The following is a 19996-nucleotide window of genomic DNA, read 5'->3' on the forward strand; positions in this document are numbered from 1 at the left end:
GGACTTAGTACCTAGGTGGCCTTTGTATTCACCACGGTGTGCGAAAAACTCAAAACGCAGACTCGAAAGGGCGCACCCTCTCACCCTCTTGTTTTCGGATACTGTAAAACTCAAAATCACTTCGAGGCCCGGCTCAAAAACAAAATTGACATTTTTTCTTGATTCGGTGTGAAGAACTGTATGCTATCGTTGTACATAGCGCAGGGCCACCTAAGTCAACGCGGTCAGGTAAGACGACGCCAGTGTTGAAAGGCGATACGTGAACACAGTATTAGGTGAAGCGCCGACGAGGCGGTGATTCCAAAGCGCTGCACATAGTAGGATACATGGTAAAGAGCGACAAAGTTGGATTGCGTGTATAGATAATAGTCTGAAAGCAACGCCAAATGAGTGTCTGAGATACCTGAAAGCAACGCAAAACGAGCGTCTGGCGAAAACCCACCGGTGCGCCAACGACAGCGCCACCTAACGGACGAAGTAGATCCCAAAAGATCAACGAACCCCCTAAACGAGTGTTACCTCCACCTATTCCTCCACATACACACCCAGCAAGAACAATTTGATTCCAACAGCCCACCGTTTCTCCTCTCGTCTCCCAATCAGAGATGACCCTACTTCTCTGCCACCACCGGCTGTACAACTCCGTCGACCCTCTCCTCCCCAGCAAGAACCTTGTGCGCACCGCTCCAGAGTCCAAGTCTGCGCTTGATCGCTTTCCACACCTCGATGGCAGCGATGTAGATTGCAACGCAGCCGAAGCTCACGCCCCACTCCCACGTCATGGAGCCATGCTTGAACACCTCTCTATTGATTACGGGGAGATATACGATGGGAAACATGATCGTGAAGCCGGCAGTGACGGCCCAGAAGAGGAAGCGGTTACGCCAGACAGTCGGGAAGACAGACAAGCCGCGAGGTGTTGTGCTGTCAGGATACAAGTTGAATAGCGAGCGCGCGAAGTGCTTGACCTCCCATGCCGTGACAAGCAACAGCAGCGTAATCGTCGCGTAAGTAGTCGCTCGAGCGCGGAAAGCAACTCCACACGTCTCATTCCAACCCTCGTTACACCCGCTACCCAGATCACCGCCTCCAGGGCCTGCATACGCAACGACAGCGAAGCTTAGCAGACACAGTGAGCCCATGAAGAAGCCGTAGATGAACTTGTCTGTGATGAGTTCCTTTGTGAAGACGCCAACGGAAAGGTTGTGTGGAGGGCGGAGCATAGAGTCTGGCTGGGACTCCTCGAGGCCGAGGCCGATGGCGAGGAAGGAGGATGTGATGAGGTTGACCCAGAGAATTTCGATGGGAGAGAGCGGGAAGACGGAGTGCGCGTCGCGATCTTTGAAGGCGAGGCCGATAAGCAGGAGGATTACTTGGGCGATGTTGGAGATGAGGAGGTGCATGAGGAACTATGTTGGTGTTAGTGTAAGGTTCTCCGCGACTAGGAATGAGAGGAAGGCATTATAGAAGACATACCTTCTGAATGTTGTCGAACAGACGACGTCCTTCTTTCACTGCTTCGACGATGGAGGCGAAGTTATCGTCCGTCAAAACCATCTTTGCAGCGTCTTTGGCGACGTCAGACCCTGAGCCCATGGCGATACCGACATCAGCCTTTTTGAGGGCGGGTGAGTCGTTGACACCATCACCAGTCATAACACAAAACTGCTTCCTCCTGTGAAGCGCTTCAACCATCTTGACTTTCGTCGATGGGCTGCACCGGGCGACAACGAGAGGCAGTTGTTCCATAGCGTCAACCTCCTCTTGACCCAAGGCGTCGAATTCTCTGGCAATCATAACAGTCTTGCCTATCTGGCCACGGGGTAGCGAAGCATCGATAATACTGACAGCTCGCGCTATGGCCTCGGCAGTAGCGGGGTGATCACCCGTGAGCATATGCACCGTAATGCCTGCGACCTGACAATCTTGAACGGCCTTTTTGCTTTCCGGACGAGGTGGATCGTAGATAGCCACCATACCGATGAAGTTCAGACCTTGTTCCACAGCTTCACGCTGGTGGAGATCCGTGCCCACTGGCAAGAGCTTGTGGGCAATGCAGAGGACACGAAGACCGTCTTTGGCCATGTTCTCTGCCATTTCTTCGATCTTGGCCTTTTCAGACTGGGGAATATCCAATACTGGCAACATGAATTCTGTGGCGCCCTTGGTGTAGACGTCCAGATGGCCAGCCTGTCTGTCTTCGTAGACAACGGTCATCTTCTTGACAGATGAGTCGAATGGAAACTCAGCAGCAAGACGAATGTCGAGCCCGGAGAGTAGTTCTTCTTTGCCCATGCCGAAACGCATAGCCAAGACCTGGAGAGCGACCTCTGTGGGTTCTCCGAAAGCTTTCCATTCCCCAAAGATTAACGTACTCTGTCCAGAAGCGGTGGTAGGACGTGTGATGGTAGCAGATTGGATAGTTGAGGCATCGGTACCATCATCGTCGTCACTCATCATTCGCTCGTTTGCGTCTTTCTTCCCGACGGTAGCATCATCAGAAGAGTTGGCCGTATACTCTACCTTAGACTGGTTGCACAGTGCAATCGTCCTGAGGAAGCGTGTACAGGCACCATTAGGAGAGAAGCTATTGGGGTCGAGACGGGTGCTGTCGTGCGTGACGAATCCGCTGTTGGGGTCATAGGAGTGTGAAGTGCCGTCCACCTCTAATGTACCAAAGCCTGGGATGATCGCCCTTCGAGCAATCATCTTGCCCGTTGTGAGAGTGCCTGTTTTATCACTGCAGATTGAAGTCACCCCACCCACAGCTTCAATGGCTGAAGAAACACGGATGATAACGTTGGATCTACACAAACGTTTAGTAAGCGTGGCCCTATGAGTAATGATGCAGCTGGGGTCGACTTACCTGGCCATTGCTTTGGCCCCCACGGCGATGGTAATAGTTAAGACTGCAATAAGAGACTCTGGAATGACAGCAACGGCGACACAGATACCGTAGATCAATACTTCGCCACCAACCTGCCATTTGTTTGCCGAAAAGACAATAATGGCAAGTAGAATAGCGAGACCAAACAGTAAGAGAGCGAATTTGCTGAGACTGATCTGGAGAGGCGTTCCGTCAAGTCCAAGAATTGACTTTACGGTCTTGACAGTCTTTTTCCAAAATTTGGCCAGCGGTCCAAGATCATGCAATGTTTCGTCCTTTTGGCGAAGCATGTTAGCAATCTTGCCGACCTCGGTCTTCATGCCGGTTGAGACGACAATCGCCCTGCAACGCCCGCGCTTCATCTCACTTCCGGAGAACGCGAGGTTTAGACGGTCCCCTAGAGGCACATCTGGGTCATCATAGAGTTTCGAGGGATCCTTTTCTATAGGCTCCGCTTCACCAGTGAGAAAAGCCTCGTCAGTGGAGACATTCAAGCCATCCACGAGGCGAATATCGGCTGGGACCTATCAAGTCAGGAAGTTGTAGGAGTATAGGTGTTAATCGGTAGGGCTACTTACGATGTTACCGGTCTCCAGCTGTACAATATCGCCGGGGACGAGGTTGATCGCCTGGATTTTGATGGTGTCTCCACCACGTATAACGATGGACTCTGGCGCAGTCAGGCTTTTGAGAGATTCTATCGTCTTCTCTGCCTTGTAGTCTTGCCAAAACCTATAGAGTCAGCAGGTCTATACGTCAATGGTACATGGGAACGCTTACCCGACAACAATGTTGAGGAGGATGACTGCAGTGATAACACCGCCTTCGATGTAATCATCGATTCCAAAGCTTAGCGCCATAGTGATGAGAAGGACCTGAGGCGAAGCGTGTTAGCCTTCATTTGGTACCGGCCGAAGATTGGAAGGCATGAACGATGGATGATTAGGAAAGCCACGTACAAGTGTGAGACTGTTGGACACCTGCCTTAAGAGAAGCGCCCACAAGGATAGCCCTTCAGCTCCTTTAACCTTGTTAGGCCCATGGATCTGGAGGCGAGATTCCGCTTGGTCGACGCTGAGACCATTGCTAGAGGAGGTGTCAGTAGACTAGATGCGGTGTGGATGAAGGTCGCATGGTACCCGATGTCCACGTCCAGCGTCTGGGCGACTTGTGCTGTGGTCTGGCAGTGCCAGGCCGTGAGCGGCGAGGCGTTCCCGACGTCGCGTGAGACTGGTCGCGAAGGTTGGTGGTGTTGGTGGTGGTGTGTAGAGGCTCCATGTTGGGCACCTAAAGGGGGTTCGGTTTCTTGAGGGTTCTCCTCGGCCGTAGAGAAGTCGGTTTCACCCATTCAATATGAGATACACACACGAGAAGTGTCGGAATGTAGTAAGAATAGGGAGAGGCTGCGCGGGGCCAGATATAAGGCGGGGTTACACGCCCACTAGGCGAGCGCGCCGAGTTGGGGTGCTTGTGTGTGGGCCTACCCAAGGAAGGAACGTGGGGATAGGGCTTGGTATCTCAATCGCTCTTGCCTTGCTCACCAGTGGGGTGCAGGCACATATGTCTTGCTGCAGCGTTGTGCGCCCCTCAAACCACATGGCTCTGTTCGCGACAATCAACGAGTTTCCCCAGGCTGTCTCGACAAGCGGCTCTGTTGCACACGCCTGCAGTTGGTGCCGTCCCAGGTTTGCTGAGCGACAAGAGCCTTGGCTGACGGCTCCAAGACAACGAAAGTACACTTTCAGACTGATGAGTCTGGTCATGTAGATGCCACATTGCCGAACAGCCGGCAGAGTTCGCATAGCGCCACGGGAAGTTACCAGTCATCTACTGCATGCCCTGTTTGAAAGAAGACGCGTGCATGTCGTCCGCACGGTGCGAGCCGGTGAATGGTTGTCTGGTCCGGGCAGTATGGTTTTCGACGCGGTTATTGGCTGACTCGTGCCTTTGTCAGCCCGTCACCATCCACGAATCGTATGTTATCTGGATCGACCGCGAGCCACGTTTTCCCGTCGAATGCAGCTCTTGCCGTGGCACACTCCCCGCATACCGTATGCAGCTTCACCTCCACGCCTGGCTTCTCGTGGTCCATTCTCATGAGCCCAGGAGGCTCCCGCAATCAGGTCAGCTTCTGGGTGGAATGGTTACTGTGGCGTGTCCGATCCAATGACAGATGGCTGCTACTCCTCCGCCACGGCATGCTCCTCTCGCAGTGCTTTGTACGCCCGGAGAGAGCTCGAAAACAGCAAAGAAGCGCCGCAGTGATGCAGTCTTCACCGTATGTTGGTGCGTTCTGATGTGGTGTCTGATTCGCTTGTCTTATCGTTGCCATGGCGGAGAGCCTCGGCCAGTGGGCTCGCTTCGCGCTTCTGGAAGGAGGGAAGGCCTGTCACCATCATCGGCAAGGGCTGTTCACGATGTCGAGGCACAGGCAAGGAGAAAGCTTTTGAATTAAATCCACATCCAGAATCCCAGAAAAGCGCCAATTACCCGCTCCCATATGCTGTGTATACCCAAAGAAACCTGCACCAAACGATGCCGCAGTCATCAAAGTCGTAAATGCGCGTGCCTATTCACCACCCGTCTCTCAACATCTCCGATTCTGACACGCCTGATGATCGGCGAGGCGCGAGCTGGATGTCAGCTTCGGCCATCGCTGCCTCGAGCGACATATTGAACGTCGAGGCGAGATACTGTGCGTAGCGCTGGCGGTATGCTGCTGACTTGTCTTCATTGGACTTGTACAGCTCCCGTTTTGAGTCCTTGCCTGGGATAGAGGTTAGAGTTGCAGCCTTTGTAGCAGCGATCTAGTATACCCGAAGCCGAATGGAGTATTATCGAAGGTGTGCTTGGCGAGAGCGTAGGTGACGAGGAAGGAGAAGAAGAGGTGCTGCTGAAGGGAAGAGAAGGCATGGTGACGGTGGCTGTGGGTCTAAGGATTCTACGGCGAAGCTGGATTGATCTGTGGCGTCGATCTTGTTTGGATAGAGTGTTGCGTGGAAGAGGGACGTCCCGATTGGAGTGCAGTTGAAGCTAGAGATGAAGCTCGATGATTGTTGCTGCTTCGAGGACGAGTAAGCAGAGACTTTATATGCGCCCGTCCAACCTCACCGCAACAACAGACTTAAGCTTGAGACACGGACGCCGATGGTAAGGTATCGTCCTGCATCTCGATGAGGGCCCGGTAGTACGCTACCATTGGCAGCTGAGTCTTACCAGGGACGCGCAAACATGGATCGGGTATAGTGCGCCATTTTTCCTAGACGCTCCACTTCACCGCCAGAACCCGATTCAGCCAACAGAAAGTCTGGGGGAAGTCGAGACGTTTCAGCGGCAACGCAAGATCCCAGTCTGCCATCGGGATCGCCTTCCTCTGGCACCGCGCCACTGCGCACCAATGCCGTTTTCTTGATTTCAACCCAGGGATCGACATGGCTACAGGCCCGGCTCACGATAGCCAGCTCTGTAAGGAAGTCCACGATGCATCGGCGTTGTGCCGTTTTGCATCTTCAGAGTCTCGCCATGACTAACGAGCAGATGGCGTGCATGACGAGTCTTTGCCACCATTTCACCGGGCGGTTTCTAGAACCGCTAAAAATGACAGCAGGTACGCAACGAAGCATGCCATACGACGACAACGTGACGACGACCCGCCAGCCGCGGCTCCGCAGTGGGCTTGGTGGATACAGCCGTTCGCCATACCCAAACAAGCCCGTTACTCTTTTCGACTTGTTGCGGGTTGCTGCAGCAAATTATGCCAACAAGCTGTGCCACACTCACCCACTGTTATCGTTTTTAGACTCGCACATGCTGCGATAAAAATGGAACCCCAATTTCTGGACCCGTCCTGCAAATGTGCTCGCCTGCACGTTCCTGCAACTAAATTCAGCACAACTTTAACCCGCAGCAAACCGCGCGCAATAGCTCGACGTCCTTATCGCACGTTGCGCCGTCTGAATCGTCATTGTGTGCCGAGTACCACAATGTACCCCTACTCTTCTAACAGCGCATCAGCGAGGTCCTCCGACGTGGGTTGCGATCCTTTCAATACCAGAAGTTACAACCGCGTCTGTTAAGATGACAACATAATGCATCGGTCTCGTGCCTCGTTACGGCATGAACTGGTTGGATGCCTCATTGGAAGCACCTCAAACGTCACAGTGGCCTAGGGCATGTCGTTCCAACGAATTCCATGCTGGGTTCGTTGTCACGAGGGCTGTCCGACGTTCCGGCGTCGATCATGGGGGGCTTTTGCGTTGCGGGGCCGTCACTAGTCTGGTGTCGGCAATCACCCCTCTGTGCCTGGACGCTTGGGCGCCGCCGCATACGCCGCACCCCGTCACGACTTATGCCCGCTGACTCTGCTGGCGGAGGGAGAGGTCATGCTGTCCGGAAATCGAGAGTCCAAACTCGAAGAGCAGCACCTTTCAATACTTCACGAGATCTTCAACACATCGGAAGTGTGCCTTGAGATAGCTAAACAGCTTAGCTCCCTACGCATCTTACACCACTACCATGTACTGCGAACATGTCATATGGATGATAGCAGAGACTTTCTGACACCACAGTCCGTGAAACCACGAGAATTCGCCAGAGCAAGTGCATACCGAAGATCATGACGGACCCGCAGGACGACCCAAGAGCTTTCGCATTGCGGATTCACTGGACCTATTCTTACACATAATCTTTCAAATTGCAATCTCCCAAAACTAACGCACTTTCTCTGTCGATCTTTTCATTTCCACAGGTCGAATAACACCATTCTCGCGTCCCAGCCACGCAACTGAGGCATTTTCAACCTGCGCTAGCACTACCGACGCCTGGGGTCACTACCAACTCTAATTAGACTTCATTCCTTTTCACTCACCATCAGAAGATGAGGAAGGCCGATATTTACCACGGGCGCCAGTGATCACCGATTGGACATCGCTACCGCGAAAATATACAACCTCACCGCAAGACATAACAGACAACACAGGCAAGTAGCTTAGACGCACGCAATGTTGCACATTGTACTTCTCCATCTACCAACTTCCAATATCCAACTGCGGAACCTGTGGCATCTCCCACCTCCTCTCCTCCGTCGTCCCATTGCCAAACGCGCTCAAGCTCGGTGGCACGTCCTCCGGCCTTGTTCCCCACGCGCTTTCAGCCGCGCCAAGTGTCAACTCCAGTGTTCCTCCCTCCAAGAAGAAACTATGCTGCAGCCAATTCTTCGTATATGCCTTCCCGTTAAGTGTGGCAGACTGGATGTATATGTTTTTATTCGAGGGGTCGAAGTTGACGTTCTTGATAGTCGCCGTCTTACCCGTCTGCCCGTTCGTGATCGACACCGACTCGAAGAACGGAGGCGTGATGAAGTACACGTCCTGCCCGGCATTGGGAAAGATGCCCATCATGGTAAGGGCTTCGAAGGAGCCCATGGCGCCGCTGTCATCGTTACCTGGGATACCATTAATGGTGTCGTTGAACTGGCTTGGAATGTAGAAGTGTGCGCGCTCTGCAGACTTCGCCGGACGACCCGCGTAGTGGTACAGGAAGACTTTGAGGAAGGCTTGCTCATCTCCTATGTAAGCCATGCCTGAATCGTGGAAGAAATCCAAGCGCTTGACGAAGGTGTCGGCGCCGCCGAGCGTCTTAATCAGCGTCTTCATGTCGCCGGGCGCGAAGAACGTGTATAGCCATACAGGGCCTTCGTATGTCTCACGGCCGCTCGGGTTGAGATAGCATCCAGTGAAGTCCAAGAGCGGGCTGCAGAAGATGGGATCTTGCAGGCCCCAGGTGCCGTTCATATAGCGTGGCTGTAAGAAACCCGTGAAGCCGGTATCGGTCCCATTAATGGTCGAGTTTTGGTCAGCCTTAAACATGTTATAGAAGTTGCCTGAGCGGCGGAGATACTTGTTGTAGTCTGCGGTGTGTCCGAGGGCAAGAGCCAGAGTGGCGATGACGAAGTCGTTGTAGGCATATTCGACGGTCCGTGATATGGAGCGCGTTTCGGTACCCACGCCTTGAAGGTCAAGGTTTTCGGTCGGGATGTACCCAAGAGTTTTCCAAGCTTCGAGACCTCCACGTCCTTGGAGGGATTAGCGGGGGACTCGAAGTGCGGGAAGACATCATTACCTTCAATATCCCAATTCGGAGGCTCGACTTCGGCGTCTGTGACGACAGCTTCGTATGCTAAATTCCAATCGATGCCGTGCGTTATGTTCTTCATATACGAATCCACGATGACGATATCCGCATTCGAGCCGCCTTGAGTGAAGCCTGGCCTGGGTCAGCAACTTATTTTAGTCAAGCCAAGCAGCCCATCTACCTTTGCAGAAGCTCATCCGGCAGTCCGGCAGGAATCCCTCGTGTTTATATATGTCCAAGAGACTCCTTACCATCAGCGTCTGGCTGTGCGGATCCAGCAGCGTAATCAATGGATGTATACTACGGAAACTGTCCCAGATGCAGTAGTAGCTGTCATAGTATGGCTCGTTGGAGTTCCAAAGCGGATTCTCTCCAGTGTAATCTTGCGGGCTGATCATGCTGCGATACACGCCGCTCCAGAACGCCGTCTGGATGACCTCGCTCGCACCTCCAGCCACGATCTTGATCACATCAAACTTCTCGGTCCACACCTTTTCAGCAGCTGCGACGGTGCCATCGAAGTCGAAATCAGCCTGCTCTCGCTCGGCGTTGCGACAAGCTTGTGTCTCACTAAGGAAAGACAGTCCGACGCGCACGAGGATCTGGTTATTGCTGGTAGGCTTCTCGAATTGTACGAAGCCACCCGCTGGACGCTCGGCATATCGTTCTGTCTCAGTGATAGCCTTGAGTGACTTCACCTTTGTCGTCGCACGCGAGTTTGAAAACACGCCAGCATCCTTGATTGTCGCACCCTTGAAATCTACGCATACGAAGGAAGAATAGCGCCCTATCCCAAAGCTAGGAGAGAACGAACCGCCGGCAGTCAAGCGCCCTGATTGTCCATTGATGTTGATGGAGGCATTGGTTCTCGTGTTGGGGAGATCCTGGAGCTCGAGGGATATCAGCGGGCTAAGCGTGGTGTTGGGGGTTAAAGGTGCCTCGGGAAATGTGAAGCGATATAACGCCGTGCGATTAGTGGTGGTCATCTCGGCGCGGACTCCTGATGCAATCGTGATGTCGAAGTAGCCGGGTTTGGCATGTACTGTTCCGTTGATTCTTGGCGTAGCGCGCTCCCAAGAAGTGTAGTTGCACGCGTTAATGTCGCCATTCGGACAGCCTGCCTGGGCGAAGATGGGGAAGTTTCCCAAGCTACGAGCCTGGCTGTATCAGTACACAGCCATCAGCACCATTTTGTGAGGACCCACTCCTCCTGTACCAGAGTCATGCATATGCGAAAAGCCTATGATTGAGCTGTTGTCTGAGCTAAAGCCGCCTTGGTTTTCGTCGGCGTCTGTGTCCGGACATGCTTTCGCCATGCCTGTGTTCATGAGCGTATGAAGTTGTCATGCGACAAATGCGACATACCGAAAGGCAGCGTCGCACCAGGGAAGACATGGCCTACAGCGTGTTAATCGTTTTTCATCGCGTGTTTTATGGAATACACGCCTCCATTTACCGTTCCAATTAGTGGATCCACATATTGGAAAGGCGTCTTCTGCGCGCTCACAACCGCAGCGCCCGCAGCGCACACCGTATAAATGCCGTATTTCCACCGCATTCTTCGAGGTCCTGTTGTGACAAAGAGCCCGAGACCGATTTGAGAGCCGCGCGAGAGAGGAATGCGCGCCGCGTATTTAAGTGCAGCACAATCCTATCACGCTTGGCGGGTGGCAGGCCCACATCTGCGCATGCTCTTCCAAGGCTGTCGCGTTACATCGTGACCGTTTTATTGAAGCATGCAAGCGTGCAGGAACGGGAAGGTTGCGCAGTTTAGCCAGAAAGAGTAGCCCGTTGAACTCAATGTTCGGCAGTGGCTGCGGGGTACAGAGAACTAGCGGGGATATTAGGACGTCATGGGAGTATCGAGGAAAGTTGGCGGTGGAGTTGCAGTCGAATATAGGAACGTCGCCGGGCGGTAGCACGTAGATGTGGGCTGGGCGTAGTTGCTTATGTACCTAGAGGTACTTTGGCAGTGATGTACGGTTGCATCGTGCTCCTCCACGCACGAGATGGATTAGTCTCTGCCGATCCGGATCACTTGTAAGGTTTGAAGAGCTGCATGTGAATCTTTAAAAGTCTGAATTTCCTTGAATATACGGAAAGTATTGTCAATGTCCACGCAATTCAGTTGAGATTGGTGTCCAAGGTTGGTAACCAGCTGTCTAGCCGAGAGGCTCCCGGCAATTGCAGACACGTGCCATCCTTGCAAGCTGCCTATCGAAGACGAGATCATGTGATAGCGCGTCACTGCATGTGTGTAATAATCACAGATTGGTGTTCCAGTGTTGTAGTGGAAGAGACCGGAGACTGAAGAGACCGGAGACTGAAGAGACCGGAGACTGAAGAGACCGGAGACTGAAGAGACCGGAGACTGAAGAGACCGGAGACTGAAGAGACCGGAGACGCATTGTGCGAGTCATCGGCACCCTCGCGTACCGCTAGATAACACCAGACAGAATGTGGGATCTGACTCAACAGTACTGTATTGTCGGGTATCACGAAAGATCTAGTCATCTATATGCGGCCTATTGTGTACCTGCACCTTTAGGCCTTCCTCCGCATAGATATGGATAATCTTCGTCTGCGAATCATAATCAAATGAACCAAGGTTTCGGTTTCCACCAGCATCTGCAAGCGGGGCCAGGGTTCTTCTCCGCTTGCTCGATGGTGGACTGATGATGTCACTTGGCGAACTACGTGTCGAGCTGATAGAGACCCCGGATGATATGGGTGGAGTAGGGTTACTGTTGACGACCTCGTGTATCCGAAGACGCTCGGAGGTATCCTCGCGCACCAGAATGCTCCGGAACTCCTTCGAGGTACACGTGCCATTGGCCTGAGTGCTTCCTGAGCATTGCGATGACGTGAGCGTGGTGCGAGTGTGCAATGAGTTCTGCTGCGTTTCCTGAACGATTGCGTCCTTTGGTACGGAATCGGTGTGGTTGATGGTGGAGGCTTCGCTTCGTTGAGTCGTATCCTGCGTTGTCTCGCACTCTGAAGTCGTTATCTGAGAACCCTCGTTCTCCTTGAGGTACTTCTTCATAAGCAGAGCTACGTCTCTCGCGTGACCATCCAAGCCCTTAGCATCTGGGACGCTCCACGTCTCCCCAGCCATGAGTTGCAGCTCGTCCATCGACACGGCATCCTCCCAAGTACGATCGAGGTGAATCTTCTTTACCCGAGGATGACGAAGCATCTCGAAGGTCTCGTTTTGCATCTTCTCGTAGCCACTTCCAAGGATCTCGGCCACGAAGGGCACCTTGAAGGCTACCGTCATGCGACGCTCGAAGCCTTTGCTGTGCTCGAGGTCGAACCTGACAGTATGCAGTCAGCTACAGTCTCGCACAGACTGTCGGTCGATCTACACTTACGCATCGATTGATAGGCTGGAACCTAGATCCACCTGATGGAGTCGGCCAACCTGATTGAGGTACTTCAGGTCGCTCTTTGGGATCTGCTTGTCGAGACTGAGACATCCTACTACTTTGAAATTGGGTTTTGCTCTGGAGCGCTGTATCTCTAGCTTATTCGTAATGCATCCGACATGGAAATGAGTCCAATGGAGAGGCTTCAGATCTGTCTTTGAGGCCACCTGAGGGTTGTAGCATGCACCGATGATGGCGAAGTCACCGAGGTCTCGTTGGCCTCCCATATCGCCCAGATAATCTTTCTTGAACTTGATGAAGTATCCGGGCTGGTACACACCTGCTTCGGAATGGAGTGGAAAGTAGGGTACACCTAATGGCTTCAGGATGAGCCCCTCTTGCTTTTCAACGAGCGATCGAGCAAACGCCTGTTTAAGATCAGTGATACCGTGCTCACTCTTAAAATCTAGAAGAGTCCACTGAGAGCGCACAGAGCGGCCAGGAATAATCTTAACAAGGTCGCGCAGATTTCGCCGCCGTTTCTGGAGGCATTGACGCATAATGGGTTCGTCGTCCAACACTAGCACGTCGAAGAAGACAAGCATCAAATGTTCCCATGCGTGAGGATGTGAGTCTTGTAATGTGCCGAGGAATGAACCTGATCTTTTAATGTGCTTCCGGATCTTCGAAAACGATAAGATCTTCCGCTCTCTGTCGCTGTAGAGTACCATTTCTGCCAAAATGATGCAGTTTCGTCTGAACGTGCACTCGGGGTGTCCAATGCGTAGTGCATTTCGAATAGTACCGTGTAGAGGTCGCCGATCTTCTGTCGCGTCTTTGCCATTCTTCGAAAAGATCTTGATGTCATTCGGAGCGCTTTCTACGTCAACGTGAATCTCGCCTACCTGGAATTAGCTGACATGCAAACAGTCTTCAAAAGAACTCACAGTATTCCCCATCATATTTGACTTCAGCGGCCCAGGCTCGATTACCAACAAGTTGGAAACAGTGCTTGAAAGACCAAGCCTTGTGAAATGGTGGGCGCGCAACTTTGACACCAACGGCTGCTTTTAGGAGCCGTGCGGCCTCTGATCGCATCTGGCTCTCCAGAGATGGCTCTGGAGCCGGCGGATAGCGACTCAATTCCTCTCGCAGTATGCGCAAAGCAGCATCGAACTCATTCTGGAATTTCAGAAGATCGGGGAGCAAAAAGTGATACTTCCAAAACACATACGTCTCGTCGAGAGAAATCGTGGTATACTCGCGTAGAAGTAGTCTGACGAACCATTTTGCCTCCCAAGACTCGAGACGTCTGAGGATGTACTTCAATTCAGTATCCGTGCTCATATGCCACTCACGTTGTTTTTGGATGCTTAGGTCGGAGAATCGGTATTTCGCAGCCAGCTGGGTGAGCAGATTATCGACCCTCTCCATCGGAATTGCACGTTTGATCCTGGTAGAGAACGTGCCTATGGAGTATGTCTTGTGAGCATGCGTTTGGCGTATCTTAGCGTTCGGGGTAACGTACCATCCCAAGGCTTGAATGCTAATTCAGTATAACGCCCCAAATCACCATGAGCGCCGGTGGCCCAGCCACCGAAAAGGGCTCTCTGGCCGTGGTTAAAATTCAGTAGTTGCGTAATCTTCCTAGATAGTGACGGCGGTTGCAAGCCATAGACCCTATCTTTTCGTCGATGTGGGAATATAGCTGAAAGTATGGCAGCCGCTGGGGTGTTAGCATCATCTAGGATTAGTTAGAAAAGGAGCAGGTCGTCGCGCTTCGCGTCAAGGGAACACCTACCCAGGTCTTCCCTACGTTCTTTGAACCATCTCGCCACATGCTGGCGAATGCGCTTCTCTACCTCGTCTGGAGGACATCGCGGGCGCCGTGTTGCAATTTTCTCTGCCCCTTCTAGAAGGGCGCACACGTCGCCGAACGCAAGGACCATGAACCCGAATAAATGAACATGAAGGTAAATTATAGATATAAATAGAGATCAGAAGGAAGCAGGTATTGAGTTGACCTGCATCAGGCGGTGATGGCGCTGTGACTGACCTCAGGGCGAGAGTCCGACTGATGCGGGTACACAGTCCGCCAGCCGAAGGTAGTCCACTCCTGCTATACGATGGGTCCAGTTGAGTGAAAAGACGCGTTCCGCAAGAGCGCTTATCGCATGTTGTAGCCGTAGCACTTTACAATTCGTGACGCTCGACAACGCCCCCGATAGTGATACTGTTATAGAAGCAATGACAATGGACTGAAAGATGTTGCTCCACAATTGGAAGGAGGAGTATATAGTTAAGTCTGCGCTTTGTGCGATAGAGTCGCGTCCGGGCGCTAATGCACGACATCACCTGAGCACGCGCTTTTCTAAACTGCATCGGGCTGCCCCACCTCGGCGCGACAGATGCAGGTGCTTTCCAAAACTCTACAACAATCGGGATTCTGCGTGAAAACTGCCATGGCTGAAAGGTAACTATACTGACATGGTGCCTCTGTCTCTTCTCCGACCTGATTCATCCGAATGCATTTGCCCTTTCAAGGCTGCGTGACTTACACACATCCGAATACACTCACAGGGCACGAAGCCTCCGCTTCCGCTGCACTTTCCATTTGCTCATCAACCAACTTTATCGGCGTCGAATACTGCCAGAACTCGTCGCTCTTTCGAAAGACCGAAGTCTACACGTTAGTCATGATGTCGGATGTCGGAGGTTGGCGACGCGTTACGTCAAGCTTCTCGCCAGGGTGGAGGATGCGCTAGTGCATGAGCTCTTGACGAGAGTATTAGGGCGGACATGATACGTTGACATCTCGTCGGTATAAGAAGGCGCGCACGCGCACATTCATCGAGGAAGCTGAAAGGGAATCCTTCACGTTGGACTACCTCGCCACCCTCCCGGTCATCGCATGACCCTATCCGGAAAGCCGCACGAGTAGAGGGGAAGCAACTGTCTACCGCTGTACTGGTACCTAAAGCCGACACGCGCTCAAGTTCACCATCAGACATTCTTGTGTCGTAAGTAGTACATACCTTCGCTCTGCAGCGTTGCTCAAACTAGCCTGTCTGTTGCGAATTGAACCCCCCGATCTGATACATACCAGAGTCACGATGCCAAGTAATTTCATCCCCAACACCAAAGGGTACGATGAGGCCCGCGCCAATGATCCGCGATCAGAGGAGTCGAAGAAGAGGGATCTGATTTCCCGCGGCGACTACACACCGACGCCCGTGGGCAAGCTCGTCTTTGTCTTAGCGAGAGCTTTTGACCCATTTATCCAATACTCTATACTGCATGGCGCAGGTACAGGGCTTCTGCATCAGCTCGGGCTGCGAACGTTGCCACCCGGTACTCCTGCGAACACTGGTATAAGTGCACTTGATGGACTAGGGCTATCACCATATCGACTAGTACTTTTGGGCATGGCCGCGGGAAGCGCGGTGAAGCAAGACATATGGGCAGTCGCTCTTTCGGGAGAGCCTATGAACGTCAACAACGCTATCGCGATCTCAATCTTCAACACAGTCTTCAACAGCCTCAACTCATATGCCTTCCTCATTCGTGCAACTTCTGCTTCGCTCGAATCCAATTTTCCGCAGCCGGCGCTTCTTGTTGGGGGCGCGTTGTATGTAACAGGCCTTCTTACGGAGCTCATCTCAGAAGTGCAAAGGAAGCAGTTCAAAAAGGATCCCAAGAACAAGGGCAAGCCATACACTGGGGGTCTGTGGAGCTTCGCAAGACACATCAACTACGGAGGCTACACTGTCTGGAGGGCGGCATACGCCCTTACTGGAGGAGGCTGGATCATGGGCGCTATTGTGGGAACATTCTTCTTCGTGGACTTCGCCAGGCGGGGAGTGCCCCGTTCTCAATGAGTAAGTCAGGTCAACCGACGTCCATGACATACACTAACACAAGCTCCAGCTACTGCGAGAAGAGATATGGAGAGGACTGGGACAAGTTCAAGAAGCAGACCAAGTACCGCTTGATTCCTGGTATCTATTGAAGCAACTTTTAGCGTAAAGTCTGATGGACCTGGAGCGCTCTATAACCTTGCTCAGCAGTCAATGTCATGCGTCTCGAATCCTCATAGTCCTCCAAGCGCTTACTCGCCCCTCTCAGAGAACACAATCGCACTGACTCCCACACAATAAGTGTGCACACAAGCGCACAAGTCTCAGATGCATTGCGGGCCGCGGGCGCAGGTGCGAGTTCGTAGCACGCGTGTCCAAGCACGGACCGATCGTTCCAGTGAACCAATTGCTCAATCCAGATATTGCACGATGCTGCGGCAGGTGAATTCTCAAGGGTGATACGACATCTATGCGGTCTCAGATACCGGCTCTCCACCGCAGTGCTGGTGCGACTCGATCTCAGATTTGGAATTGGGCCCTGCATTTCTTTGTCTGAATTTCCGTGTACTACCCCACAGCATACGACAGCCATGTAGCAGCAACGACACGCGGCCTGGCAGACGTTCGAGAGGGGTACTGTGCCTGCTCCGAGGAGCGCCAGTCGACATATGGTACCTACCGATTTTTCACCAGGTCCAGACACTTCGCATGGAAAACATCAAGCAAGCGCGACACCTATCACTCAAGATCCAAATCCAGTTGAGTTGCACTACGGTTTCAGCTCCGGCTCAAGAGCATTCGTCCAACGATGTACTGTTAGATGAGCTACGGTAGTCGTTTAGTAGCGTGGGGTCGGCGGGGTAGCAACAAGGTCGCACAAATGTACAGAGCAGGCAACGATCACCGTCCACTTTCCGTGTTGAGCGTGAAAGCGGGAGGAGAGACCCTGTGGCGTTTCCGTAGCTTTGCTACACCACGTCTCTATCACATCAATGTTTGCAGGATGCTGAGACTGTTCGCAGCTTTGGTATAGCTTGTCGAGAGGCCTAGAACCTGCACAATCTATGCAGCAGCGACATGCCAGTCCTTCGCTCTCCCAATGCCAAAGACCCGCCCAGCGGGAAAGGGAAGCGCGGGGAAGCAGAGCGCTCGCACACAGGGTAGCTGCATGCTGCGTCGGCTGGTTTCCGAATGGTTCCCATGACAGTGTAAAGGTGCAGGATGTGCAGGCTGCAGCATCTACCCCGGCGGTGAGGGGTATCTTGACTTCCTTGGAGCTTGGATAGCAAATGGCCGTCGCGCAACCAAATCACCGATGCAGCGCGCTGTCCGGTCGTCGAGCGCGGCTGAAGCACGCAAAAGGTAGTTCAACACCCTCGAGGCGACCTGTGATCCGCTGAAGGTTGCATGGGTCCGTGACTTCTGGTGCATGGCGGAGCGTGATAGGGCGAACGCTTGTCCACGCCGCGCCTTCAACGCTTGTGATAGGCGTCAAAATCCATTCACTTGGGTGCTCTCGCTCGACCAGGGCATGTCCAAGGTCGCATCCCCTGCGGCTATGGTCGGGCGATGCAGGTGCTGTCGGGTGGGAGCCTCCGTGGTCTGTCCTGGCCTTGTGGCCTTGCGCCGAGCGGATTCAGGTTTTCCAAGCTGTCAAAGTTGCGATCGCGATATAGCAGGGATAGGTCATCTTAAGAGCCCTTTGGAAACTGCCCGCGAACGACAGAACATGCCAATGTCGTCATGGATGGAGACTGCTTCTTGTTCCTAGCGGCGGCGCCTAGTTCCAGTAGCCTTGCGATCGTCCGAGGCGCAAAGATAGAAAATCCTCCCGTTTGCTCTTGTTGAGCGCATTTCGTGCCGTCCTCCCCGTCTTCACATCCGCGCTGCCACTTTCGAGACTCTGCTCTGCTCGCCAGGGCACTTGGGTCGTTGGCACTTGTACATACCATTCCTACACCTGCTCTTCTGCGCTCCCCTGTCGCTTGCGATATCCACACTGGGTTTGGTTAGCAGCTGCGTTAGCGGATCTCGGGTTCTGCAGTTCCGATTGTGAGTACGAGTTCGCAGCCTCCGCCCACGTTTTCGCGTGCGGGTCGCTGGTCGTCTTGTCAGCCAGGCTCCGTGGCTGATGTCTCCAGCTAGCCGCCTCAAAAGGTGAAGGCGCCGCCGTTTCCTGAGGCCTCAGCCCCGCCCCGCCCGCAGAATCTCAGCGAAGAGATCAGATCGAGCTTCTCTTAAAGCCTGTCTGTCAGCGTCCCGGATTTTTGTCACGCCATTCGCAGTCCCCGAAAGCGGCTCGTGAGAAAGTAACAACCCGCATGCGGCGGCGATAGCCTTGGCGCCTAACCCCCGCGAACCTCCCACACTCTGTCGCTATATCATTCTTCTGTTCGGCGCGCCCGCTTCACTGCGCGGCCTGCAATATTGTTTTTCCTTGTAGCTCGTTTGAAACATTGGCCTTCCTTGACGTCACGCCCGATCGTCGTTTCACAGGCGGCACCTAGTCCAAGCGAGTGACAAACAGCCATGGCGACAATGGCCCCCTCTGCACACCCTCTGCCCGTCCGGCGTAAACCCATCGCAAACCCTGGTATTTCCGTGCGGCCACCAGTCCCTCCTTTCGACGCACAATCAGGACATTCACGCACACGAACGACGTCTTCAGGCGTGTTTCCCGTTGCTCCTTCGCCTACAACTGCCACCATGAACTCGCAGCAGTATCCGCAACAGTACCCGCAGCAAATGTACTCAGGAGGCCTCCGCCGAACGCCCACCTCCTCTACCTCTTCCACGACCGGAACGCCCGGCCGCACAAACAGTGGGGCACTCCGACGATCCTCCTCCACACGCTCTGGTAATTCGCCCTCCAGCTATGTGGCCCTTATGCGCAAACAGAAGGCCACCGTATGGTGCGACCGATCTCAGTACGATGATCCGCGCGTAGTTGCACAGCAACGCCAGGCAAAGGTATGTAGAGACAGATTTGTATATTGTCAATTGAGCTCCGCTGACTCTATGCCAGATGCGCGCCGTCATGGAAGTCGCTGGTGGAGGCCATCACGCGCCCCACCGGAACTCTTCGGGCAGCTCAGGCGTCGCCGCAGGAGTTCGGTCCAAGGTCCGTCACCACGGTGTACCAAAAGCCTCGTTATACGCACCCATCGCCACGACCGGCTCTGGTGTCCCCATGCGCCTGAGTGCCTCTGAAGTCGACGAGGGTGACAGCGAGGACAACAACTCTGTAGGACAAAGCGCAGGGCCCTACCATCACCGCACCGGCTCTGGTCGCAGCTCTCTGGGTTCCGGTCGCCGCGTCGCCTATGCCAGCGGCCGCATATCGACCAATTCGACCCCACCAAACGGGCAGAACTCATCACCAGGCGAAATGGCAGACCTCCCCGAGGAGGAGACGCCCGTACCTATATACGATAAAGACGACTACTTCGAGCACACCAAGACTGGCTTGAGCGGAGGCAGTGGAAGTAGCGAAGAGAGAAACTTTGGCGGCGTCGGTGCGATGCCACAAGGGCTGCCCAAGGTGGACCCTGAAAAGAACACCTCAGATCTCCATCGGAGAGGCAGTGTGGACGAGCGCACCACGACGATGAGTGGTACGAGGCTTTTTATTGCTAATCCTGACCTGAGCGATTAGACTCCAATTATTTCAAAACCATGATACCCATTAGGAATGTAGGAGCGGGGTGGGTGATGCATGGACATATGGCGCGGCGTCTGGCATATACTCATGGTTC

The 19996-nt window shown here is 53.5% G+C and overlaps 6 protein-coding genes across 6 annotated transcripts; 2 read left to right on the top strand and 4 right to left on the bottom strand.

Moving 5' to 3' along the window:
- Positions 1 to 611: 611 nt before the first annotated feature.
- On the bottom strand, positions 612 to 4235 carry N0V89_010744 (uncharacterized protein; the record flags this gene model as incomplete). Its single annotated transcript, XM_056219485.1, has 7 exons — positions 612 to 1409; positions 1477 to 2806; positions 2867 to 3411; positions 3466 to 3619; positions 3668 to 3762; positions 3847 to 3973; positions 4027 to 4235. The coding sequence occupies 7 exons, from the start codon at positions 4233 to 4235 to the stop codon at positions 612 to 614; spliced, it is 3258 nt and encodes a 1085-aa protein (XP_056066612.1).
- A 1225-nt stretch (positions 4236 to 5460) lies between these two features.
- N0V89_010745 (uncharacterized protein) lies at positions 5461 to 5800 on the bottom strand (the record flags this gene model as incomplete). The annotated part of the gene is made up of 2 exons (XM_056219486.1): positions 5461 to 5654; positions 5704 to 5800. The coding sequence occupies 2 exons, from the start codon at positions 5798 to 5800 to the stop codon at positions 5461 to 5463; spliced, it is 291 nt and encodes a 96-aa protein (XP_056066613.1).
- Positions 5801 to 7911: 2111 nt separating this feature from the next.
- Positions 7912 to 10577, bottom strand: N0V89_010746 (uncharacterized protein; the record flags this gene model as incomplete). Its single annotated transcript, XM_056219487.1, has 6 exons — positions 7912 to 8960; positions 9008 to 9151; positions 9201 to 10176; positions 10225 to 10337; positions 10385 to 10417; positions 10466 to 10577. The coding sequence occupies 6 exons, from the start codon at positions 10575 to 10577 to the stop codon at positions 7912 to 7914; spliced, it is 2427 nt and encodes an 808-aa protein (XP_056066614.1).
- A 948-nt stretch (positions 10578 to 11525) lies between these two features.
- Positions 11526 to 14333, bottom strand: N0V89_010747 (uncharacterized protein; the record flags this gene model as incomplete). The annotated part of the gene is made up of 4 exons (XM_056219488.1): positions 11526 to 12333; positions 12391 to 13285; positions 13332 to 13922; positions 14186 to 14333. 4 exons carry the CDS (start codon positions 14331 to 14333, stop codon positions 11526 to 11528), a joined length of 2442 nt encoding a protein of 813 aa, XP_056066615.1.
- A 1164-nt stretch (positions 14334 to 15497) lies between these two features.
- On the top strand, positions 15498 to 16262 carry N0V89_010748 (uncharacterized protein; the record flags this gene model as incomplete). Its single annotated transcript, XM_056219489.1, has 1 exon — positions 15498 to 16262. One exon carries the CDS (start codon positions 15498 to 15500, stop codon positions 16260 to 16262), a length of 765 nt encoding a protein of 254 aa, XP_056066616.1.
- Positions 16263 to 18947: 2685 nt separating this feature from the next.
- Positions 18948 to 19896, top strand: N0V89_010749 (uncharacterized protein; the record flags this gene model as incomplete). The annotated part of the gene is made up of 2 exons (XM_056219490.1): positions 18948 to 19211; positions 19267 to 19896. The coding sequence occupies 2 exons, from the start codon at positions 18948 to 18950 to the stop codon at positions 19894 to 19896; spliced, it is 894 nt and encodes a 297-aa protein (XP_056066617.1).
- Positions 19897 to 19996: the final 100 nt, after the last annotated feature.

The sequence above is a fragment of the Didymosphaeria variabile genome, assembly GCF_027946475.1.
Source record: "Didymosphaeria variabile strain IMI 356815 chromosome Unknown scaffold_8, whole genome shotgun sequence".
Taxonomy (NCBI): domain Eukaryota; kingdom Fungi; phylum Ascomycota; class Dothideomycetes; order Pleosporales; family Didymosphaeriaceae; genus Didymosphaeria; species Didymosphaeria variabile.